The following is a 20,010-nucleotide window of genomic DNA, read 5'->3' as shown; positions in this document are numbered from 1 at the left end:
GCACCCCCCTGGGCGAGGAAGCCTCGGGCTGCAGCCCCGGCCGTGGTCAAGAGCAGAGTCCAGCCCACGAGGCCGGGGACGGCGACGGTGCCGCCGTGCCCCGCTGCAGCGGGGCTCCTGCAGCCGCCTGTGCGCGCTGCCCGGGCCCGGCTCTGCCGCTGGCCAGCCCGTCGGCTGCGGGGCAGTGGCCGCTGCCCGGCGCGCAGCAGGGAGCAGGTGAGAGCGGCGCGGCCCGCGGGGGCCCGGCCCGCTGCACTGGCGGGCACTGGGGGGTTCCTGGGCGCGGGGCTGATGGCTCGCTCTCGGCCTTTGGCAGGGCAAAAGAAGGAGCTGCAGGAGCTGTACCAGCTGGGCCCGCAGCTGGGCAGCGGTGGCTGCGGCACCGTTTTCTCGGGCATCCGCCTCTCCGACGGGAGCCCGGTGAGTGGCCGCGGCGGCCGGCCGTGGGACGAGGGGCAGCGCTGGGGAGGGGCAGGGCTGGAGCTCAGCCCTCCTCTCTGCATGGCTTGCAGGTGGCCATCAAACGCGTGGCCCGGGAGAGCGTCCTGCAGTGGGACCAGCTGGTGAGGGAGCGGGGCCGGCGGGACAGCGCGGGCCGGGGCGGGCAGGGAGAATCTCGGGGCGCCGACTGGCAGCGGGAGGCGGGGCACGGCGGGGACAGCGGGCGGGGGCTCAGCGTGCCAGCCGCAGCGTGGCGGGCCCGGCCGGGCCAAACAGCGGCGGCGGGGCCGGGCAGGGGCACCCCCCAAGCATCCCCTGGGCGGGAGGAAGCCCCAGCACCAGGGAGGCTGCGCAAGGGGGCACGGGGCCATCCCAGGCAGGGCGCAGCGCAGCAGCCCCAGGGCAGCATCAGGCCTGCCGCAGGCCCTGATTTTCTCCTCCTGGCAGCCCGACGGCACCCGCGTGCCCATGGAGATCGTGCTGATGGAGAAGGTGGGCTCTGGCTGCTCCAACATCATCCAGCTCCTCGACTGGTTCGAGCTGCCTGACAGCTTCGTGCTGGTGCTGGAGCGTCCGGAGGCATGGCAGGATCTCCTGCAGTTCCTGCTGGAGCAGGAGTTCCTGTGCGAGGAGATGGCGCGCTGGCTTTTCGTCCAGGTGCTGGAGGCCGTGCGGCACTGCACCGCCTGCGGCGTCCTGCACCGGGACATCAAGCCGGAGAACCTCCTCGTGGACCCGGAGAGCGGCGACCTGAAGCTCATCGACTTCGGCTGCGGCACCTTCCTCCAGGAGCGGGCCTACACGCGCTTTGCCGGTGAGCCCAGGGCCCGGGCCCTGCTCCCCGTGCCAGGCACTGCAGGGCCCCACTCCCTGCTGGGCTGCGGGCTGCGGCCTTCAGCCGGCTGCCCTTTGGCCCGGGGCAGACGCCGTGCCCCGGGAGCCGGCTGCCGGCCCTGCCCACAGAGGGGGGGGGCGGCAAAAGCCGGCTCGGCAGGCCAGCAAGGGCCCGGGCCGCTCCGCTGGCCTTCTTTGCCTGGCAGAATGCTTCCTTGGCTTTGGCCAGCTGGCTGGGGGACGTGGGGTGGCCTCGGGGGGGAAGCTGTGGCCGCGGGTGCAGCCCCTGCCTCAGCCAGGAGCCTGGCGCCGGGCTCTGGAAGGCAGCAGCCCGCGCCTGGACAGCGCCGCCCGTCTCCCCTAGGAACGCACGCCTACAGCCCGCCCGAGTGGATCTCCCTGGGCTGCTACCACGGCCATGCGGCCACCGTCTGGTCCCTGGGCGTGCTGCTCTACGTCATGGTCTGTGGGAGCCTCCCCTTCGAGGACGACCATGCCATCGTGCTGGGGCAGCTCTTCTTCTGGCAGCAGGTCTCTCCAGGTTGGTCTCCGGCCCCAAGAAGGCGGCTTTGGCAGCGGGCGGCGCGCGGCCCGGCGCGGCCCTCACGCAGCTCCGCGCACCGTCCAGCTGCCCCCAGGGCCGGCCAAGGGAGGTGGCCCGTGCCCACGGGGTCAGCATGGCCCCCGCGGCCCAAGGAGGCGGCCGTGTCCCGCCGTGCCCGCTCTCTTCCCGCGGGGCAGAGCGGCTCGGGAGGCCGCCGCAGCCCCGAGCACACGCAGCGCGGCCCGGGCCCCGAGGGCGCCGGGGGCAGCTGGCCGGGAGCCTTCTGCCAGTGACCGGCGCTGTCTGCCTTCTCTCCCCAGAGTGCCAGCACCTGATCCGCTGCTGTTTGGCCAAGAACCCCGCGCACAGGCCGCAGCTGGAGGAGATCTTGCGCCACCCCTGGGTGCAGGGCAGGCGTTTTTGACGCCTTGCCGCAGCCTCTGCAGCACCCACTTACAGAATCCCACGCAGGACCGAGGACCCGGGAAATAAAACAACAACAAACCCATTGCGGCCTCTCAAGTCTGCTCCCTGTCAGCAACTTCAGCTACAGAAACCTCTTGGGAAAAGGGCAAATCACAGGGCTCCCTTCAGCCTTTGGCAAGCTTTCCATGCCTTCCCTCCAAGCTGCTACTTTTGTGTCTCCAAGCACAAGCTGTAGTGCGGGTAGGAGGGGTTTGACCGAGCCAAGAAATGCAACAGTGAAACAACAGCTGCCCTTTGAAATTGACAAGGGCTTCTTGAAAGAGACTAGAGGTTTTTGAAAGTGCTAAGGGCTTCTCCTGAAGTGACACATGGGGTCCCTGTGTGCATTCAACGGCTTTTGTGGGTCAGGAACATAGACTTTGCGTTCTTACGAAAGCGCTGAATAGAACCAAAAGAGACAAAATGTCATTTGAGGTTGAGCCCTGATAACTCTTCTTCTTTCTTCCCCTGTAATGGGAGCCAGGGCTCAGCCTTTCACCAACTGGGTCCGCAGCATCCTAAGTCATGTGCATGGAGCGCAAGGGAGATGTTGAGATGCCAGAGTCACTCCCGTGGTGCTGGGATTATTGTACTCCCCCAAAAATATCTTCCTCTGCCTTAAAAACAATTGATGGTGATGAAAAATGCAGTAACCAGTCACAGGAAAGCACCCAGGTTCCTGATTGTTATTTGCCATCTAATAAACCTATGCTACCTTTTGCCTACTGCTCTGACCGACCAAAACAGGGGTTTTGAAATAATTGTTGGGTTTTTTTTCATTAATGTGCCTGCTCTTTCAGTTTTCTTCCCTTTTGTGAAGGCTGCTGACACTCTTGTGCCCTGAATGGCTCTCCCAGTCTCTCCCTGTAGACCTGACCTTATCTGTGATCCTTCCAGCCAGGACCCCATTGTGACAGGATGGCAAAAGCTCTGTGTGCCAGCCCTGGTCTGGAGGCTGAGCTGGGAGTGATAATTATCCCTTTTCTGATGACCTGTGAGTGGTGACTGTCAGTTGTCCAAAGGTCATGACACATTTCCTCCAGGAGCAGGAGGTCCCCGTGTCCCCACAGCCCCAGGATGTTTGAGAGCTGGAGGTCTCTCGTCACCCCATGCTGGGGTTTTTCCTCAGGCCAGAAGAGATGGCATCACTCCGAGGGCTGCCAGGGTCCCACCTCACCTGGGAAGCTTATGGGTGTTTGACATGCTTGGGTGTTTTCCCAGTTTATCCCCATTTCTTCGGGGGCTGACCACTTGCCCCTCACAGCTTGCCCTAAAATGGCGGCTCCCTCCCTCACCCTCGCGGTCATTATGAAGGGACATTGGGGCTCAGCTTTGGGTGGAAATGGTCCCAAATGGCCTTGAACTCCTCTGGGAACCGGGCCAACAAGGAGGTGACATTACTCCTTTCAGGGAATTGTGGAGAGTCACAAGGTCCCCGCTGAACCTCCTTTTCTCCAGGCTGAGCTCCCCCAGCTCCCTCAGCCTCTCCTCATCAGACGTGCTCCAGAGCCTTCACCGAGGGATCGCTTCCACATTCTGAGGCACAAGCCCCGAAAAATTCGCCAGCAGACAATTCGCCTTGTCCGCCACCCGGGGGGGATCCTGAGCGAAAACAGAGTTTTTCGGTGTGGTTGCCTGGGTAAAAGAGAAGGAACCATTTCAGGCACACGGGAGCCGCCGATCCGCTCGCCCAAGCGGCTCCTCAGCGGCAGGGACAGCCTCAGGGAAGGCTCTCAGGGAAGGCTCCCGGAGGCCTCCCCGCACTCCCCCGGCCCCGCCTCGGAGCCGCCCCGCCCGGGCCGTGTTTGCCCGGCCCCGCCCCGCAGCCGTGCCCAGGAAGCGGGAGCAGGAAGCTGCAGGACCGCGGGCATGGCGGGGAGCGGCCCGGCGGTGAGCGGGGAGTCCCCAGGCAGCGCCGGGGCTGGAGCGGGGCTGGGAGCTGGCGCTGCCCAGGCCGGGGATGCGGAGCGCGGCCGCGGGCCCCGGGCAGGTGGCGAGGGCGGCACCGAGGCGGCCGCGGTGCCGCCGGGGTCTGGCGGGGGCTCCCGGGCAAGAGCCGTCCGTGTCGTGCCCTGCGTGTGCCTTGTCTGTTCCCTCGCGTCGGGTTTCTGGCTGCACGGGTGGCACCGTGGCTGCCAAGTGCGTTTCAAACCCTCCCCAAGGCCGTAGGTTGTGGTTTCTTGAGTGTAGCGCTGTTGGGGAGGCTGCTGTGTCGGGAACCAGCTCTGCAGGGTGCTGAACGCCTCTGTAATTTATCCTGATGCACCTTAACCCCATCCCTGCTGTCCTCCGCAAATGAAAGGATTGGTCTCTTGCCAGGAGGCTTTAACTGTGCTTTGAATTAACATCTTCGTTTGTATTAACAGAACCTACCGCGCCCAGTGAGTGCTTCTGGTAAAGGGGGAGGTGTGTGTGGTGGGCAGCCGATAAATAACAGTGGGTAATAATTGTTTTGTTAACCATCAGTGTAAAAGCCATTGCCATGGGCCTCATCGACCTCATATGCACAGGAGCCATAGCGTCCATGAAGATAAGGTTCTCCCAGGCCCATATCCCATTGCTGAAGACCCCAGCACCTGTGATATTGTCAAGGCTACACAGTAAGTACATGTTCTGAGTGTGCAGAGTGTTGAAATAGATGGGAGTGTGCTCAAATATGAGCCAGGCTGGATATTTTTACAAAGGAAACGTTTTCAGTTTCATTTTCTCCCTGTAGTGGAAGAAGAAAAATAACTTACTGTTGCTACTGTAAATAAAAACATTTCGAGCAGCTTTGTTTAAGTAGAAAATTCTAGTCATCAAGGCACAGCCCCACTCTTTTTACAAGACTTTGATGCTTACTGAGATGTATTTTTTCTTTAGGATGTAAATGTTTCCAGACTAGAGAATACTGAAAAATTATAAGTAAATTGATTTTTTTTATTTCTCATTTAAGGTATGGAATGCTAGAACGATGCAAAGAACTGGTAGAAGCAGGATATGATGTTCGACAACCAGACAAAGAAAATGTGACTCTTCTTCACTGGGCAGCAATAAACAACAGACAGGAGCTGGTAAAGTAAGCTGGGAGTCCCTGTGACAGTAACACAGTGTATTCTGCCACTGGTACCTATAATCACTTTGAGAAGAGAAGGGTAGAATTCAAATTTTAATGCACTTACCTTAGTGAAAATATCACTGAAATGTAAAGGTAGCCTGTTTCTTTATATGTGAAATCACGTAGTACATGAAATCATTAGATTTTCCTGGGTTTGTTTCTGTAACAAAGATGAAAGCTGATTTTAGAAGTACCTTGCTAATGACTATTTTTTCTTCAACATTTTCTTGAAACAGCATTACTTACTGCTAAACCACTTTTGTCCATTTGCTTCTCCAGTGAATTTTTTATTATGAGTCATTTACTCCTTTAGCTAGGTTATCTTTAGTGTAAGGTTTTGCTATTTTATTGTGTCTGTTTCTGACCTTATTGTGCTGTTATTACACAGATATTACATTTCCAAAGGTGCCGTAGTGGATCAGCTTGGTGGAGATTTGAATTCTACACCCCTGCACTGGGCCACCAGGTAGTGCTGCTTGCAACCCCTAACTGCAAATCTGTCAGTATTTAAAGCTGTGGTAGTATTTTCTGAGATTCAGAGAGCAAAGCACTGCTTGTCTGGAGAAAACATAACCTGAAATAATTATTCTGGGAAAACTTCTCCAAGTGAGAAGTCTCCTGCTGGAAGATGAGTGCTTTCTTCTGGACTGTCAGTGTTTTGCCAGAGCCAGAGGCTTGGATGACTGCTCACAGGAGAAGTTACTGTAGAATAAGCACTGTAGTCTAAATTAACGCTTCACCCTAGGCTCATTTATTAGACTGTATGTATTTAATATGATTTCCTAAATAAAGCCATGAGAAGCTGAAATATTTTGTGGGATGCCTGTGAGAATTACAAAGGCGATGCTTTCATTAAAATATCCATTTTTAAAATCATCTCTATAGTTTCATTTCACATATTGTTGTAGACAAGGACACCTTCCGATGGTCGTGTTGTTGTTGAAATGTGGAGCGGATCCCAGTCTGATTGATGGGGAAGGATTCAGTAGCATTCATTTAGCAGTGCTGTTCCAACACATGCCCATCATAGCTTACCTCATAGCAAAAGGCCAGGTATGTTGCTGATGTCCCAAATGTTCTTTTCTGCTTATGACTAGCTGCCTGTGTATAGGAGGCATTCCAGAATTAACCGGGTTTTTTTTTCCCTAGATGAAAAACAGTGATTTTACACCTATTTTTATGTGCTAGAAGCACAGACAAACTTAGGCATTTGTATATATAATTTTTTTTAATGCTCTTCTCTATTCCTGTCATCCCCCACATCCAGATTCACCTACATTTTAGGAGTGTTGTTAAGGTCATGTGGATTTGTGGTGCTGTGAAATCACCAATGGCTTTTAAACATGGGAACACAAAGCAGTATATGATGTGTAGACATCATGAAGTATTTATGATTTGATTACTGCTTTGTAACTAATAATCTATGCAGTTTTCCATAAATTGAAGAATGCAGAAAAAATGATCAGACTAGGTCTGAATTTTCATTAGAAATTTCTGGTTTATATCCATGGTAGTTGATGTCTCTTAGCTTATATGTGAAATGAGCAGAATTGATGGCAAGTGTAACAACATGCTAATAAAAATGACAAGAGAGTTCTTATATGATCTAGAGTGATTCTGAGAAACAATCTAGCATTAGGATTTAAAAGTTTGCTAAGTTTATTTTCTTTCTCATGAAGTTCTTTTTAGGCAGAGTAACTGACTTCAGGAATGTAGGTGCAGTGGTGTATATCACAGGCTTAATAAAGTTGTTGGCCCACCTATCTTGTACTAAAAATATCCATGTGAATAATTCTTTTAAGTAAATCTGCGCCAATGTAATGATGGATGGAGGGAGAAAGCAAGGAAACCTTTGTTGTGAAGAAGGAAGAAAATTTAGGCTAGATATTTACCTATGTCTTGAGATATGTAGTCCTTCTTTGTTGTTTTAAAAAATCTGTTTATGTATTTTCTTTTCATCTTTTATGTACATCTATTTACACAAGGAATATGGTTAGCATTGCTTTACAAGGTTCTTCTTATTGATAGTATTTCTTTGCAAGGAGGACAAGAAATACAATTGACATGATTCACTTAAAAATATCCTTAGTGGAGTCTCTCCCTTAAAAATTTCCTTAAATAGAACCTCAGAATATTCTGAAAGGAATTACATGCAAGACTTATAGAAGGAGGAAAAAGTTTTAAATAAGTGTTGGCTTCTTGGCTGATATATTTTGATTTGTCTTTTTTCTGTTCATTAGTGAAGCTAAATCAGTTATATAGCTCCAAATTCCACCATTTCCTGAGATCACTGGTAATCACTTGCTTGTTATGTTTTTCTTATTCTTAGAACATAGACACAACAGACTTTAATGGACAAACACCTTTAATGTTAACAGCACAAAAAGCCATTGGGTAAGTAGAGAATAACTGAATAAGAGTCTATTGCATTGTACTCAAGAAGCAGTGAGGTGAATTTTTCCTTACTTTTTTTTTAACTGACATTATTTTCCCTTCCATTTGTACAAAAATATGAGGTGTTTCAGAGATCCAGAATTGGGAGTGCTCATTGGATATAGCAAAGAAAGTGAAAGGAATTTGTTAAATAAGTTTAGGTTTGTGGCTAAATCATCTGCAGCCTTATTGTATTTTCTGCAAAATGAAAACAAATGGGTGTGGATGCAGTAAAATGCATTTAGAACTAATAAAATGGGGAGATACAAGCTATGGTGTTGTAGAAGATATAACTTGTGTTATGTACCTCATATTTGTTAAAATGGTAGGGTAACATCATCAGGAGGAATGATGATGTGACCTTACTTCTGGGGCAGGTGATGAATTCTAAACATGGATGTACCATTGATGAGCTGGTTGTGAGAAGGCATTATATGTTGAAAAGTTTCATTTCCAGTCTAGATTATCTCCTGTTTGTTAACTCTGATAATTTATTTTCATCTAGACCAGAACCCATGAAGTTTCTCCTAAAGTTCAACCCCTCTCTCAATGCTGTAGACAATGTTCAAAAGAATACTGCACTGCACTGGGCAATAGCCTCAGGAAATACTAGTGCAGTGGATCTGTTGCTGGAAGCTGGTGCCAGCCTGGACATAAAAAATGTTAAGGTAGGATTTCCTTTGTGATATTTTATCCCATGTAGCATGAATGTATAAAATGAATGTAAAGAAAAATCTCAATCTTCTCCATGTTGGATGTAAATTGCAGCAGGGTTTGGCTAAGAGCAGGTGTTCTTAGTCGTTCCCAAAAGGGAGTTAGTACCTTTCTTGAGGTGTGGCTCAAAGTATGAATGCAGAGGTTCTTTGCAACCATTGTGCAATGAACAGCCACACCTTGTGTTCCCTGAACAGTAATTGTGTCCTTTGACTTGATTCTGCTCCCTCACCCTTTTTTGTTTCATTTTCATGGGGTGTTTAATTAGTTTCATTTCCTCAGGACCTTGTTTAATTTCTTTTTCATTTATCCATTTGGCTGTTTTCTACTTAAAGACATTGTCATGAGGACTTGGGCAGATTTTAAAAAATACATTTCTTAGTGTCTAGTCAGACTCATAAAGACTTCAAATTAAGTGAATGTCCTCCTGTGAGAGCTGGTGGTTGACAATGCCTGTTTGTACATTCAAAGGGTTATCACATATGAAAGGCTTCAACTTAATATTTGTAGAAACTGATAGCATAAATGTTGAAAGTATAGATTCCCATGACTATATAGATATGTTATTGGAAGCAGTCCAACAGATAAACAGCTGCAGTCTATCTACAAGTATCAGTTTTCAAAGCTACAAAGCTCTGATTTAAGCATGTTAGCACTCTGAATTTAGCTTACCTTTACCTTAAAAAAAAGAGGGGGGGGGGGGGGGGGGGGGAGGTGGGGCTGGGAAGTAACTGCCCAGTTAGTCTTGTTTTAACTATATTAATTTCTTGCTTTTGTTAAAAGTGAGAGTATTTATGTGTAAAGTAATAAATAAATAAATAAATAAATAACCCTATTTTTTGTTAAAGGGAGAGAGGCCGCTTGACATTGCTTACCAAAGTCAGAATCACTTCATGGTTTACATGCTACAAGAGGAAGAAAAAATGAGAAACAGGAGAAATAATAGGTTACTGAAAATAGTAGAGAAATATGAGGTAATTTCCTGAGTAATAACTAGTAGAAATAAAACCAGAGCATGCTGTGTTTAGAGTGACATGCAAATTACCTCTAACGAGAGTGATTTATGAAATTGGGTGCACAAAATAGAATTATTTAAAAGCACATTGGAGTGGTTTGGGTGAGAGTTTTATGTCATACCTCACCCCTGCTTTTGATGTATTAATGTGTCACCTTGTCCTATCTTATTGTCTTTCAGCATTTGTCATTACATGAACTGAATACTTTTAAGTAAGACCTGCTTGAGTACTTTGTCATATTTTAACAATAATAATTTTAACAGCTCTTCCTGATGTTAACATCTTCCTTGACATTCATGTGGGCCATTGGATACGTCATGGACTTAAGTTCTGATTCTTGGCTTTTAAAAGGAGGTTTGCTTCTCAGCCTGCTATTTGTGATGTCTCTGTTTGTGAGGTTTGTGGCTTTTTCTCTCTGTTTATGTACTTACTTGGCAAAGACACTTTAAAAAGCATCTGATGCATAATTCTTCTTTCAAAGTTTAGTTTCAGTTAACATAAAAGATACCTCCTGAGAAATGGTTGTACGGTGTGTGGAGAATTTAAATGCATGTACTTTTTAGAATGAGTGACCATAATAATTGAATGTATTTAGGTGCACACAATAATAGTTTCTTGTCACTGAAGGAGTTGAAAAAAAAACCCCAAACCCAGTCTGTTAGCTGGTTTTATTGTCAGAGTGTTACTGATGGTCTGTATCTGGCAGACATTGAGATATCTGCTCAGAAATGTCCTTTATCACAACTTTTTCCTGCTATATTCTGTCACAAAATGAGTTTTAATGAGCCATCCCCTCTCCTGCTCCCCAGACCCCCCAGTGTTATCCTGAGCTGTTTCTCACTTACCCTGCCAAAGTCAGTGGTCACTGATATGGTAATGCTATCTGTGTGCAAATAGACAGAGATGGGACTTTTCAACCAGTCCTACTGCACTTCTCAGATATATAATATTGTGCTGGAGCAGAGCACTCTTCAGTTTTATTTTTGTTAACCCCCTATATGTATGCAGAAAGAATGCTTTTGAGTGACAGTTCTTGATTGCTTTGAGCAACTTGAAATAAACTATGTGCATGAAGTTTTTACGGTTACAAACCAGATGATTTATATTTCAAATATATTTTGAAAAATATTTATTTCTTTTAATGTTCTTTCAGGCAACTCGTGGGGCTCAAGAATCTAAGATACCTTCCCACAGCATTTCTGCTAAGTTCAGTTTTTTGGATGTCCATGACCTGGTTTTTCTGGTTCCTGCCTGATATCCTTTATACTCAAGAAATGCAATTCTGCTTGGAGTTTCTTGTAAATCTAAACCTGGTTGTGCAAACTGTGATGAGAGGTTCCAGAGAATTCCATGTGACTGTTAATGTCTAGTAAAGTTGGTTTAATCCCATTGGGAAGGGGCAAAGTGATTTTAAAATGATACACAGACTAAAATTCTGTACCTTCTTTTGTCTATAGATTTTTGTCTTCTTTATAACGTGACCTATTTCATATGTTACTGGAATATCAGAATGAAGGTGTTATAAAACTAATGATTTCTGTTAGCATCTACACATCACTCTTTAATCTTCCTCACTGAGACTGTTGTACAGTGATGTATTTTGTCATGTGCTATAACTGGGTAACACATATCTTAATAATAATACTGAAAGCATCTCTTCCTTCTAAAATGATAAGCATTTGACAGTTGGTGGTATTCATGCTCCTGCCTTTAAAAACAACATCCTCTACCACCACCTCCCTAAAAAAAAGAAGAAATTTCTTTGTGTTCCTGCAAAGTAGACTGTCCAGTCTCCTGTCTTTATTCACAGGTTAACATTGAATCTTTAGCATACAGTGAATTAATTTCTATCTGACATTTACTTGCTTTGAAGAGGCTTCTCAGTGATGAGTACAAAAACATTTTAGTAGTTTGTGCTCTCTTTCCAGTGCCCTGTTCTTTTGTTACACAGTGGGCATCTGTTTATCGATTAAAAGCCTTTAGGAAGATACTTAGAACTGCAAATAATTTTGTACTAAAGCAGCTACAATGTATTGCTACACAGTTTTAATTAATTTTTAATTCAGCCTTTAAATTACATTTTCTCTTGTACTGTTCCAAATTAAGATGTCCTTAATGGAATTATCAGGATTAACTTTGATGAACTGATCAAGTGTATTCCTGCTGGGGATTCACACACATGCTTGTATAAATGGAAATGGTGTTATTCAATTGTTGTGAAGGTTTAAGTTTTGTTTTATTGGTGTAATCTAAGTTAAAAGGAAAAAAAATTCCACTGGTAGGGATTTGAGTTGGACACTGCTGAAGATGGTGAGCATAGCAGTATTCTTGAAGTACTAACCATAGCTTGGTGAGATGGGCCAGGGGATAGGTTTCCATTTCACTGTCCAACCCTTGTTCTCATGAGTGTGTTTTCCTTCTGGAGCTGGTCACAGTGTTTTAAAAGTTTTCAGGGTTTTAGTTAGCTATATTTGTCTGTCAGACTTCCTCTGGACTGAATGAAAATCCAGCCATTCTAACTAAAGATTTCTCTGAGCTCCAAAAAACCAATACCAGTGCAAATAGACCAGTAGTATCCACAAGAAACACACCATAATTTTGACTTTATTGCACCCTGCAACTGCATTGTAACAAACACAGCTGGTGTTTGTGTCTGTATTTCATAAGTTGTCGCCTTGATTTTAATTAGAACTGTTTGCAGTGTTGTTAGTTCATAAGACAAAACAACTTTTTGTTTTGTCTTATGAACTAACATCTTTTTGAGGTTGCCATCTTGGATTTTTAAAAATTATTTTCCCTGGAGTTCATGAAGTGACTGAGGAGTCACTGGAGATGCAATCCAGACTTGAGCTCTCTGGCTGGTCCTTGGTGGCAGCAGGGTCTGTTCTTTAGCAGCCTGAGCTCTCAAGGTTGATGCATGACTTTAATTTGTATTAAACTAGTCCCACTGCATATTCCTCTGTTGCTGTGTAGAGACAGTTTATCTTGACATGTTTTTCTTCCCCAGTCATCTGATACACAGATGGTTTTAGTTCATAGTGTAAAAATGGTGTTCCTAATGTCCCATTATCTTCAGAAGTGTTTAGCAGTGTGTGTTTGGGCTTTTTTTTGTGTGACAAAAATAGTTTCAGGATGACTTTCAGTTACATTTTTCTGAATGAGTATATTTAGTTGCTTTTGGCTGAAATGAATGGGACAAGGTAAGACTGAGTAAGAGCCTGTTTGAGTGAGGGGTGGTGCAGCAGCCAAACGAATCTCACAGCTACCAGAAGCTTTATAGCTCTGCATGTCTAACTGGTATTGTTTAAATAAAGTACAAAAGCTCCAGAGGGGAAAAAAGAAATCAAATTTGTTTCATACCTCTGAAATATTCAAAAGCAGAATTCTTGAGGACTTTTAAGGAGGATGACATGGAGCCATATTGTGATGCAGGTTTATACAGCTGTAAAAGTCTTCAGCACTCAAACTGGACAGAATATTCCATTTCTCTGATAAGATGGTGTTGGAAGGACAGAGAGGATCCCACTGTTAAAGTGAAAGTAATTTTTTTCCTTCTTGTGTCTTGCTTGTAAAGTAGTATTAACTAATTTTAGAATATTTTGCTTGTTTGACAAATAGTGGTGTTATGAGTTATAAGAATATAATCCTTAACCTGACTATCACATACCACACACACAAATGTAATTCTTAAAATCACTGCTGTGTTCAGCATAATGGGTCTTCTCTATTATTTCTATAAAACCTGGAGTACTGATCCTGGATATATAAAGACTTCAGAAGAAGAAAGAAAAGAGGTGGGTGATTTTGTAAAAACAAATGGAAGGGCTGGTGTGGTGCAACATGTATCAGCAACTTCTGGTGGTTGCTTGTCATCATGTGCAGCTTTGTTAAACTGGAAAGCAATGAAATATTCTTCCTTAAAGAGGTTTTAGCAATGTTGTTTAACAACAGAGATCTTGGGGATTTTCTCTTCTACTGCTTGTTTTCTTATCTTCCTTGTCCTGCTATAATTTCCTTTCCTCCATCTTCTCATTGAAATATGAGCTTTGGCCAAAGATTGTACAGACCCACTGGTGTTATCTGTGATATGAATTCACATAGAACTTCACTTATATAAGTTTTGCATGGTTTCTGTCTCAGTTGTCTATGGTTAGAAAGAAGTAGTCCCAGTGCTTTCCTATATATCATATGCTAGTAATTATTTAAATATTATTATGTGCTTTGAGGATGTGTATAATTTTTTTTTTGTGCTTGAGCATCGTGCAACTCACATGCTATTTCCTTACTGTTTTATAGTAGCCAAAAGAAATCATGGGCAGCCAGTCAGTAGAGAATTTAGTGTCTGGTCTCTCCAGCCTATGGGTTAAGGAAAGCATTTTCTTTGTGATCTCATGGCTCTCATTGAGGTTGTATTTCTTCCAATTGCCAGGGAGAATAAACTGCAGTTTTAACATATTGCCACAGGACTCATAAACGTTCTGTCCTTGTAAAGGGGCAGGCTTCATCTCCCTGAAGTCTGGCTGACTATATGAGAGGTGCCATCTCATTTTAAGGAATATTTAATTCACATCATTTATTAATTTTGGCAACACAGAAATACTTTTCTGAGTAATTTTGTGTGGGTGAAGCTGCATTAGTCTTCACTGGTTTGTTTTTTCTTGTGCATCTCTTTAAATAGCGAGTTCTTACTCCTGTTCATGCTTGGCACTAAAAATACTTGCAAACTGCAAAAGTCCTAGTGTAGAAATATTCATAGCACCTATGGAAATGTTATCCAAATGCAAACACAAAATATTTTATCTTTCAGAACATTATAGCTCTTGCAGAAGCTGGTTGCTTGGACTTCAGAACATTTTGCACATCATGTCTTGTAAGTAGGGCTTTTGTACTTTTTTTTTTGTGAACCTGCCTTTTACTCAATACTGCCATAAAAATCCTTTTTCCTCACTGCTTGTCACTAAAGTGTTACACAAGTAGTTTGTTATATATTGTTTAGATTTCTTTATTTCTTTTATGGTGATAAGGGATACTTTGATATCCTTGGACTCTAATCTTAGTTTTTAAAAATTCAATTTTTTTTTTCCTAGTTAAGGTGTATGGTTCTCATCTATGTTCTGTGTTGTGAGGTCTATGGCACAGTAATTATGTAAAATGTGGTGGTAACTGTAAGATGATGCCTTAAATTTTGAGCAAAGTAGATGCTTCTGCTATGAGTATGTTCTTTCCCTTCATCCTCACCTAGGTAAGGAAGCCTTTGAGATCTGTGCATTGCCTTGCTTGCCAAGCATGTGTAGCCAGATATGATCAACATTCTCTGTGGACTGGACAGTGTGTAGGTGAGAATGTGTTGTTTTATCAAATTTGAAAATGCCACATATTTTAAAAGTTGCAGAGATAACAGTTATCCCCTTAAAGAGGGAGCACACATGACACAAGAATATCCTGTTGATACTGAAAGACTCTGATAGGTGCCAGAGGGAAATTAGATGGAAGAGAGAAAAGCAAATAAGATTATTTAGGGGTTGTTAGAGTGGCCACCCTAAGAACCCACACCATGCAATCTGTAACTCTTTCTTTGGAGAGGGAAGGAACAGGAGATATGATTGAAACTTTAAAAAGGGAAAGAAAAAAATTATTAACATGGTGGCTAAAGTGAATGCAGAATTATTAGCCAAGCATGTCATAGTAGAACTAGGGATTTAAAATTGGTAAAGGAAAAATGTCTCCACATGGCAGGCAGGGAAGTTTTGGAGCTTGCTGCTGTAAGGGTTTGCAGACACAGGCAATGTCAGCAGGTTCAGAAAGGGATTAGACAAACTTTTTTGGACAATCTGTCCAGGAGTAGACACTAAAAGAAGCAGACAAGTGTGCACAGTCTGACATTTTAATGCAGTAGCTGTGGATGAGGAGAATGAGCTGCAGGAAGGGGCTGGACTCGTGTGTCCTCCTGAACTTCCATTGCCCCTTGTCACTATTAGGGACAGTTCTGAGTGGAGCAGCTGTACCACTGAGATAACCCTGCAGGGCATTTCCATCTCACCCTCTCTCTTCTTCTTCTGGCTTATTTCTGGTGATGATCAAGATAGGAAGGTGAGAGCTTCACATTTGTAACAATATATTTTTCACTTTTTTTTTTGCCAACAGCCTTTTTCCTAGTGTTAAATGCTATTTTTGCAATGTTTGCTATTTACAAGGTGTTGAGACGTCCTTCTGATGTGTTGTCTCAAAACTTTGAGCAATATCATTGGAATAAAAAAAAATACCTTCATGTAACAGTTTTTCTGACAGAGGTCTAGGGTTCTTTACCTGTATGTTTTCAATTCTGAAGCACACAAGGTACAGCAAATTGAATAGCTTAGACTTCTCAGTATATGAGGCAATTTTATTGTGCATGGGAGGGAGTTGTGGTTGCTTAATTAGGTCTCACCAGACTAAAACAGCTGAAGGCATGCTCTGAAGGAGACACAAATCCTGGTTGACTTTATCAGAACTAATTCTATTATATAAATTGGGATGGCTTACAGGACAAAGTTGAGAGAGAGATCAGCCTTGCCAAGCTCTCTTGTGGATGGCAGAGGTTAAAATAAGAAATGGTTTTGACTCTTTTTATTCCTGCTAACTTTAGCAGAAATGCAAGTACTAATTTTAAAATGTCCAACTTGAAATTATTTTTTCCTTTTTTCTCCCTCAATTTCAGGCATTGGGAACCATTATTACTACCTGTTGTTCCTGTTTTTCCTGACAGTGACTGGTGTCTGGCTGCTTTATGGAACTCTTCAGTGTATGTATCCATGAATTTAGTTTTATTTAGCTTTCAAATCCATCTCTATGTGGTCTTTATTTTTCAGCATTTCATTTCCAGCAAGTACAACCTGCACAACTGATACCTTATTTTAGCAGTGATGTTATTGCGTAGCTTAAATGAAAATGCATCCTATCTAAGTCTTTGGTCAAATACCTGATTCCATTTGTGTTGAGCAATAACAAAGATGCTGCTGTAGTGGAAATGGAAAATGAAATAGCAGGAAGCATTTTTGTTAGAGAGGAAATGGGGAAGCCATGTGGCAGAAGGTCAGATGACAGGTTTTAATCTGGATCCCCTTTGCTGTAACAGAAAATAAGTTTGTAAATACATTATTGCAAAAGATTGATTTTTTTTTTCTTTTTAGTTTGGAAATATCCGTACTAAATGCAGGCATTTCTTTTTGATTTTAAAGTAGTTTAATTCTGAAGAGAAAAAAAGTATATTATCTTGTTAATGAACCTGGACTATTACTTTGTAAAATTAAAAAGTTTATTGGAAAGGAGAGGAAAACCCTTATAATTTAGTTGCTGAGGATGAATTGCTATAGCACCAGCCTTTAAAAACAAAGATGTTTTTCTGTGGATCATGAACACAGAGTGTAAAGATTATGCAGCCAGAATAGCAAGCACTCACACATCTGTGTGGGTGCTTTTAGGTGGCAACGGGGTAGATGAAACATGGTATTTCTAGAGGATGTTGCTATGTAATATTAATTTCATGCAGATACTCTTTCCTCAGCTCTTAAGGGCTTAAAAACACAATTAACTGATTGTGTGTCTTGTCAGATTGGTCCAACCACTGTGCAGCAAATTTCCATCAAGATGGGGCATGGATGTACTTCACCCAGACAGTGTCCTGCTCCCCCTGGGTTTCCTACATCTCCTCAGTAGCTTGTTTCCACACCCTGTGGGCCTCTATGTGGCTCACTGTTCAGCTTTATCAGGTAATATTTTCCTTCAGTTTATGCTTCTTGACAAATTAAAGCTCTTCCCTGGATGATTTGCTCCCATAAAAACTCTGTGCCTGCTCTCCCTGATTACTGTCACAGCAAGGTGCTTCTCTTAAATCTCAAGGCAGACCTTGAAGTTTCACAGGTTCAGCTTGTGCACTCAGCATTTCTCTGTTGGAAGTAGAATCACAGTCTGCAAATCATTCCTATAACTGAGCTCTGGGTTTATTACTCAAAATTCCAAGCCTATAAAAAGTTGTATTTAAAGACAAGAAATTTATTTGACTAATAGAACTGGTATTAATGCCCCCAAAACTGCATGAAATCTCAGTAACACAATTATTCCTGAGTTGAAAATTCTGTGGGAGAGCTCAGCCATTTGTTATTAGACTGCATTAAATCCCACTGCTACTGTAAAAATATATGACCTGGATTTTATCTTGATGAGGGCTGTCAAATTTCTTGTTTATGTTTTTCTCAGAGAAAATCTTGACTATGCAAACAAAATTGAGAAGAGCTGTCTTAAAACATCTGTGAAACAACTTGTTTAGCAGCTCTTAGGAAACAGGTGTCTTTGAAATACGTGTTAAGCACACTGAGCTAAGGACTTGTTTTAATCTTGTTCAGTAAAAAAAAACCCAAAAACCAAAAAGCTCCACAATCTTAGACATGTACTGCTAGAATTTTGCAATGTTCAAGACAGTGGGATATCATGCTGGAAAAATATAGGGAGGATTAACTACTTAACACAGTTTAACTACTGTGTTTCATACACAGTGATTTGAAAACATACTGCTGTATGGCATTTAGTGTCATTGTGGATCAAGGTGTCTTTTTCTACCATTTTGTGTGGTAGAATGTAGACAAAAATCTGAGGAGATTGGTGCTTAACTGTGATAGATCTTATACTTCTGCAGACATCTGTGAAAGTGCAGTCTTCACAGACATCCCAACTAAGCTTGCCTTCTCTGGAAGCTGGTCCTTGCCAGGTTCTGTTTTAACCCAAGTGACATTTAAAGACATACTTTTCAGTCATCAGTTATAGCACTGGTTACTTATTTGTTAGATATGTCCAGGCTCTTCCCCCCTACTCTCTTCTTATTAGTATCTTTTGCTCACTAGGATTTTAATTTGTGATGTTCATGTTGTAACCATTACTTATGTTTTTTTCCCAATCAGATTGTGTTCCTGGGGTTGACCTCACATGAAAGAATGAATCTCCTGGTACAGAGAAAATCCTCTAAGCATCCTGTTTCACTCAGGAGGACTCCATACAAGTGGGTATTAATGAATAGAGTGTTTTAAACACTCTATTTTAAACATGTTATCTCTTCAGTACCAATTTGCTTCACTGCTTCATAAATGCAAAACCACTGGTTTTGGGGCGAGGGAGTGCTGTCCAAAAATTTGTTCATCAGTCTCTGTGTCTGTTGTGTAGGATCAGAAAGGGACCAGTTCATACCTTAATTCTCTTTCTGACTTCTCTTGCAGTATTTAGCTCTATTAATAGAGAAATCAGTACCAAGGTTTCTCTGTTTCCTCAGGTGTACTAACAGATAGGATCTTACTAACTGTGAGGCATTATTTGAGTTCAACTTAATCTACTCTTATGTGTTAATCTAAAATGTGTTGTAAAAGTTCAGCAAAGGAATAATGCTTAATTGAGAGCTCTTCTGTTTCTTCTTCCTGAGCTGTCTGCCTTGACAGGTTAATATCTCAAGTGCTGTCTCATGGTGAAGTGGTATTTTTCATCCTTGCAGTCTTCTTTTCTTAGGTATATGAATGCATATTCTTCTCTTTTTTTCAGCCTTGGATGCTTCCAGAATCTTGCAGACTTTTTTCAGTGCAGTTGCTTTGGTATGTTCAAACCCAACTTCATTGACTGGACCAAGCAATACAAACTTTTTCATCCGGCAAAAGAGAAAAATGTTCATTCTGTGTAAAATTTTGCTTAATTTCTAAAATGGTTGAGCTGAAAGCTAAATAAAACTAGATATTTTGTTAATTTCTACAAATTCTTCTGAAGCTGCTTGGTTTTATTTTTTATTATTGTTTCAAATATTAAACTTACATAAGATACAGCAGATTTGTATATGGAACAGTCACTGTGTGTCTGTGTATGTATAGTTTGAGCTGAAACTATTTAAAATTTTATGTGAGGAGATGGCACAAATATATATATTTTTAAAGGTAAGTTTTTGGGGCAAAATTTCAAAATTATGTTGGTAACATTTGCTTTACTTTTCTGGTAACAAAAGACAATTTAATTTGAAAAATAAGGTGAACTTTCATGTTTAAAAACTTAATATTACAATTATATTGTAATTTTATTGCTTATGCTGTGAAAATCTCTATTAAGTCTTTGTATTTGAAGAGTTTACATGTAATAAAATAGAGCTTTCATACTTGTGAGTGTATTTTTGCAGATTGAAATAGAGTCAAGGGATATGTGACCAGTGAGGTATTTAAGAGTGGGTGGGCACAAAACCATAAGAAGGAGCCTGACTCTTTGCCTTATGTTTTTCACATATATATGCCCTGTTAGGGTATGAAAATGGGTAAGTTTATGATGGAAGAGAGCAATGCACATAAAAAGAGGGAATTGTTCCCCACTGCATCCGTAATAGCTGATGTCAGCCACGTTCCTGAGAAAAGGAGGGGCCAGCTATACAGTGTGATATGAATGTAAGTCAAAGTAGGTAACAATAAAAC

General features: G+C 43.2%; 1 protein-coding gene across 3 annotated transcripts; it reads left to right on the top strand.

Annotated features, from left to right (window-relative positions):
* The first annotated feature begins 3,942 nt into the window (after positions 1–3,942).
* Positions 3,943–19,703, top strand: ZDHHC13 (zinc finger DHHC-type palmitoyltransferase 13). Of its 3 annotated transcripts, none has more exons than XM_071417101.1 (17): positions 3,943–4,174; positions 4,751–4,884; positions 5,220–5,342; positions 5,770–5,847; positions 6,290–6,434; positions 7,711–7,775; positions 8,320–8,482; positions 9,377–9,502; positions 9,808–9,941; positions 10,698–10,801; positions 13,211–13,338; positions 14,352–14,414; positions 14,787–14,880; positions 16,242–16,325; positions 17,135–17,292; positions 18,478–18,575; positions 19,106–19,703. In XM_071417101.1, exons 1-17 carry the CDS (start codon positions 4,154–4,156, stop codon positions 19,239–19,241), a joined length of 1,854 nt encoding a protein of 617 aa, XP_071273202.1. In that variant the 5' UTR covers positions 3,943–4,153; the 3' UTR covers positions 19,242–19,703. The 3 variants fall into 3 exon arrangements, with proteins under 3 accessions (XP_071273202.1, XP_071273203.1, XP_071273204.1); XM_071417102.1 differs by lacking the exon at positions 3,943–4,174 and adding an exon at positions 4,246–4,665; XM_071417103.1 differs by lacking the exons at positions 3,943–4,174; positions 4,751–4,884 and having other exon boundaries at positions 5,220–5,337.
* The last annotated feature ends 307 nt before the right edge of the window (positions 19,704–20,010 follow it).

Source organism: Agelaius tricolor, unplaced genomic scaffold (assembly GCF_023055355.1).
Source record: "Agelaius tricolor isolate 1412-34295 unplaced genomic scaffold, bAgeTri1.0.p SCAF_67, whole genome shotgun sequence".
In the NCBI taxonomy this organism is placed as follows: Eukaryota; Metazoa; Chordata; class Aves; order Passeriformes; family Icteridae; genus Agelaius; species Agelaius tricolor.
The sequence above is the reverse complement of the archived record's forward strand: the minus strand, read 5'-3'. Positions and strand labels throughout refer to the sequence as shown.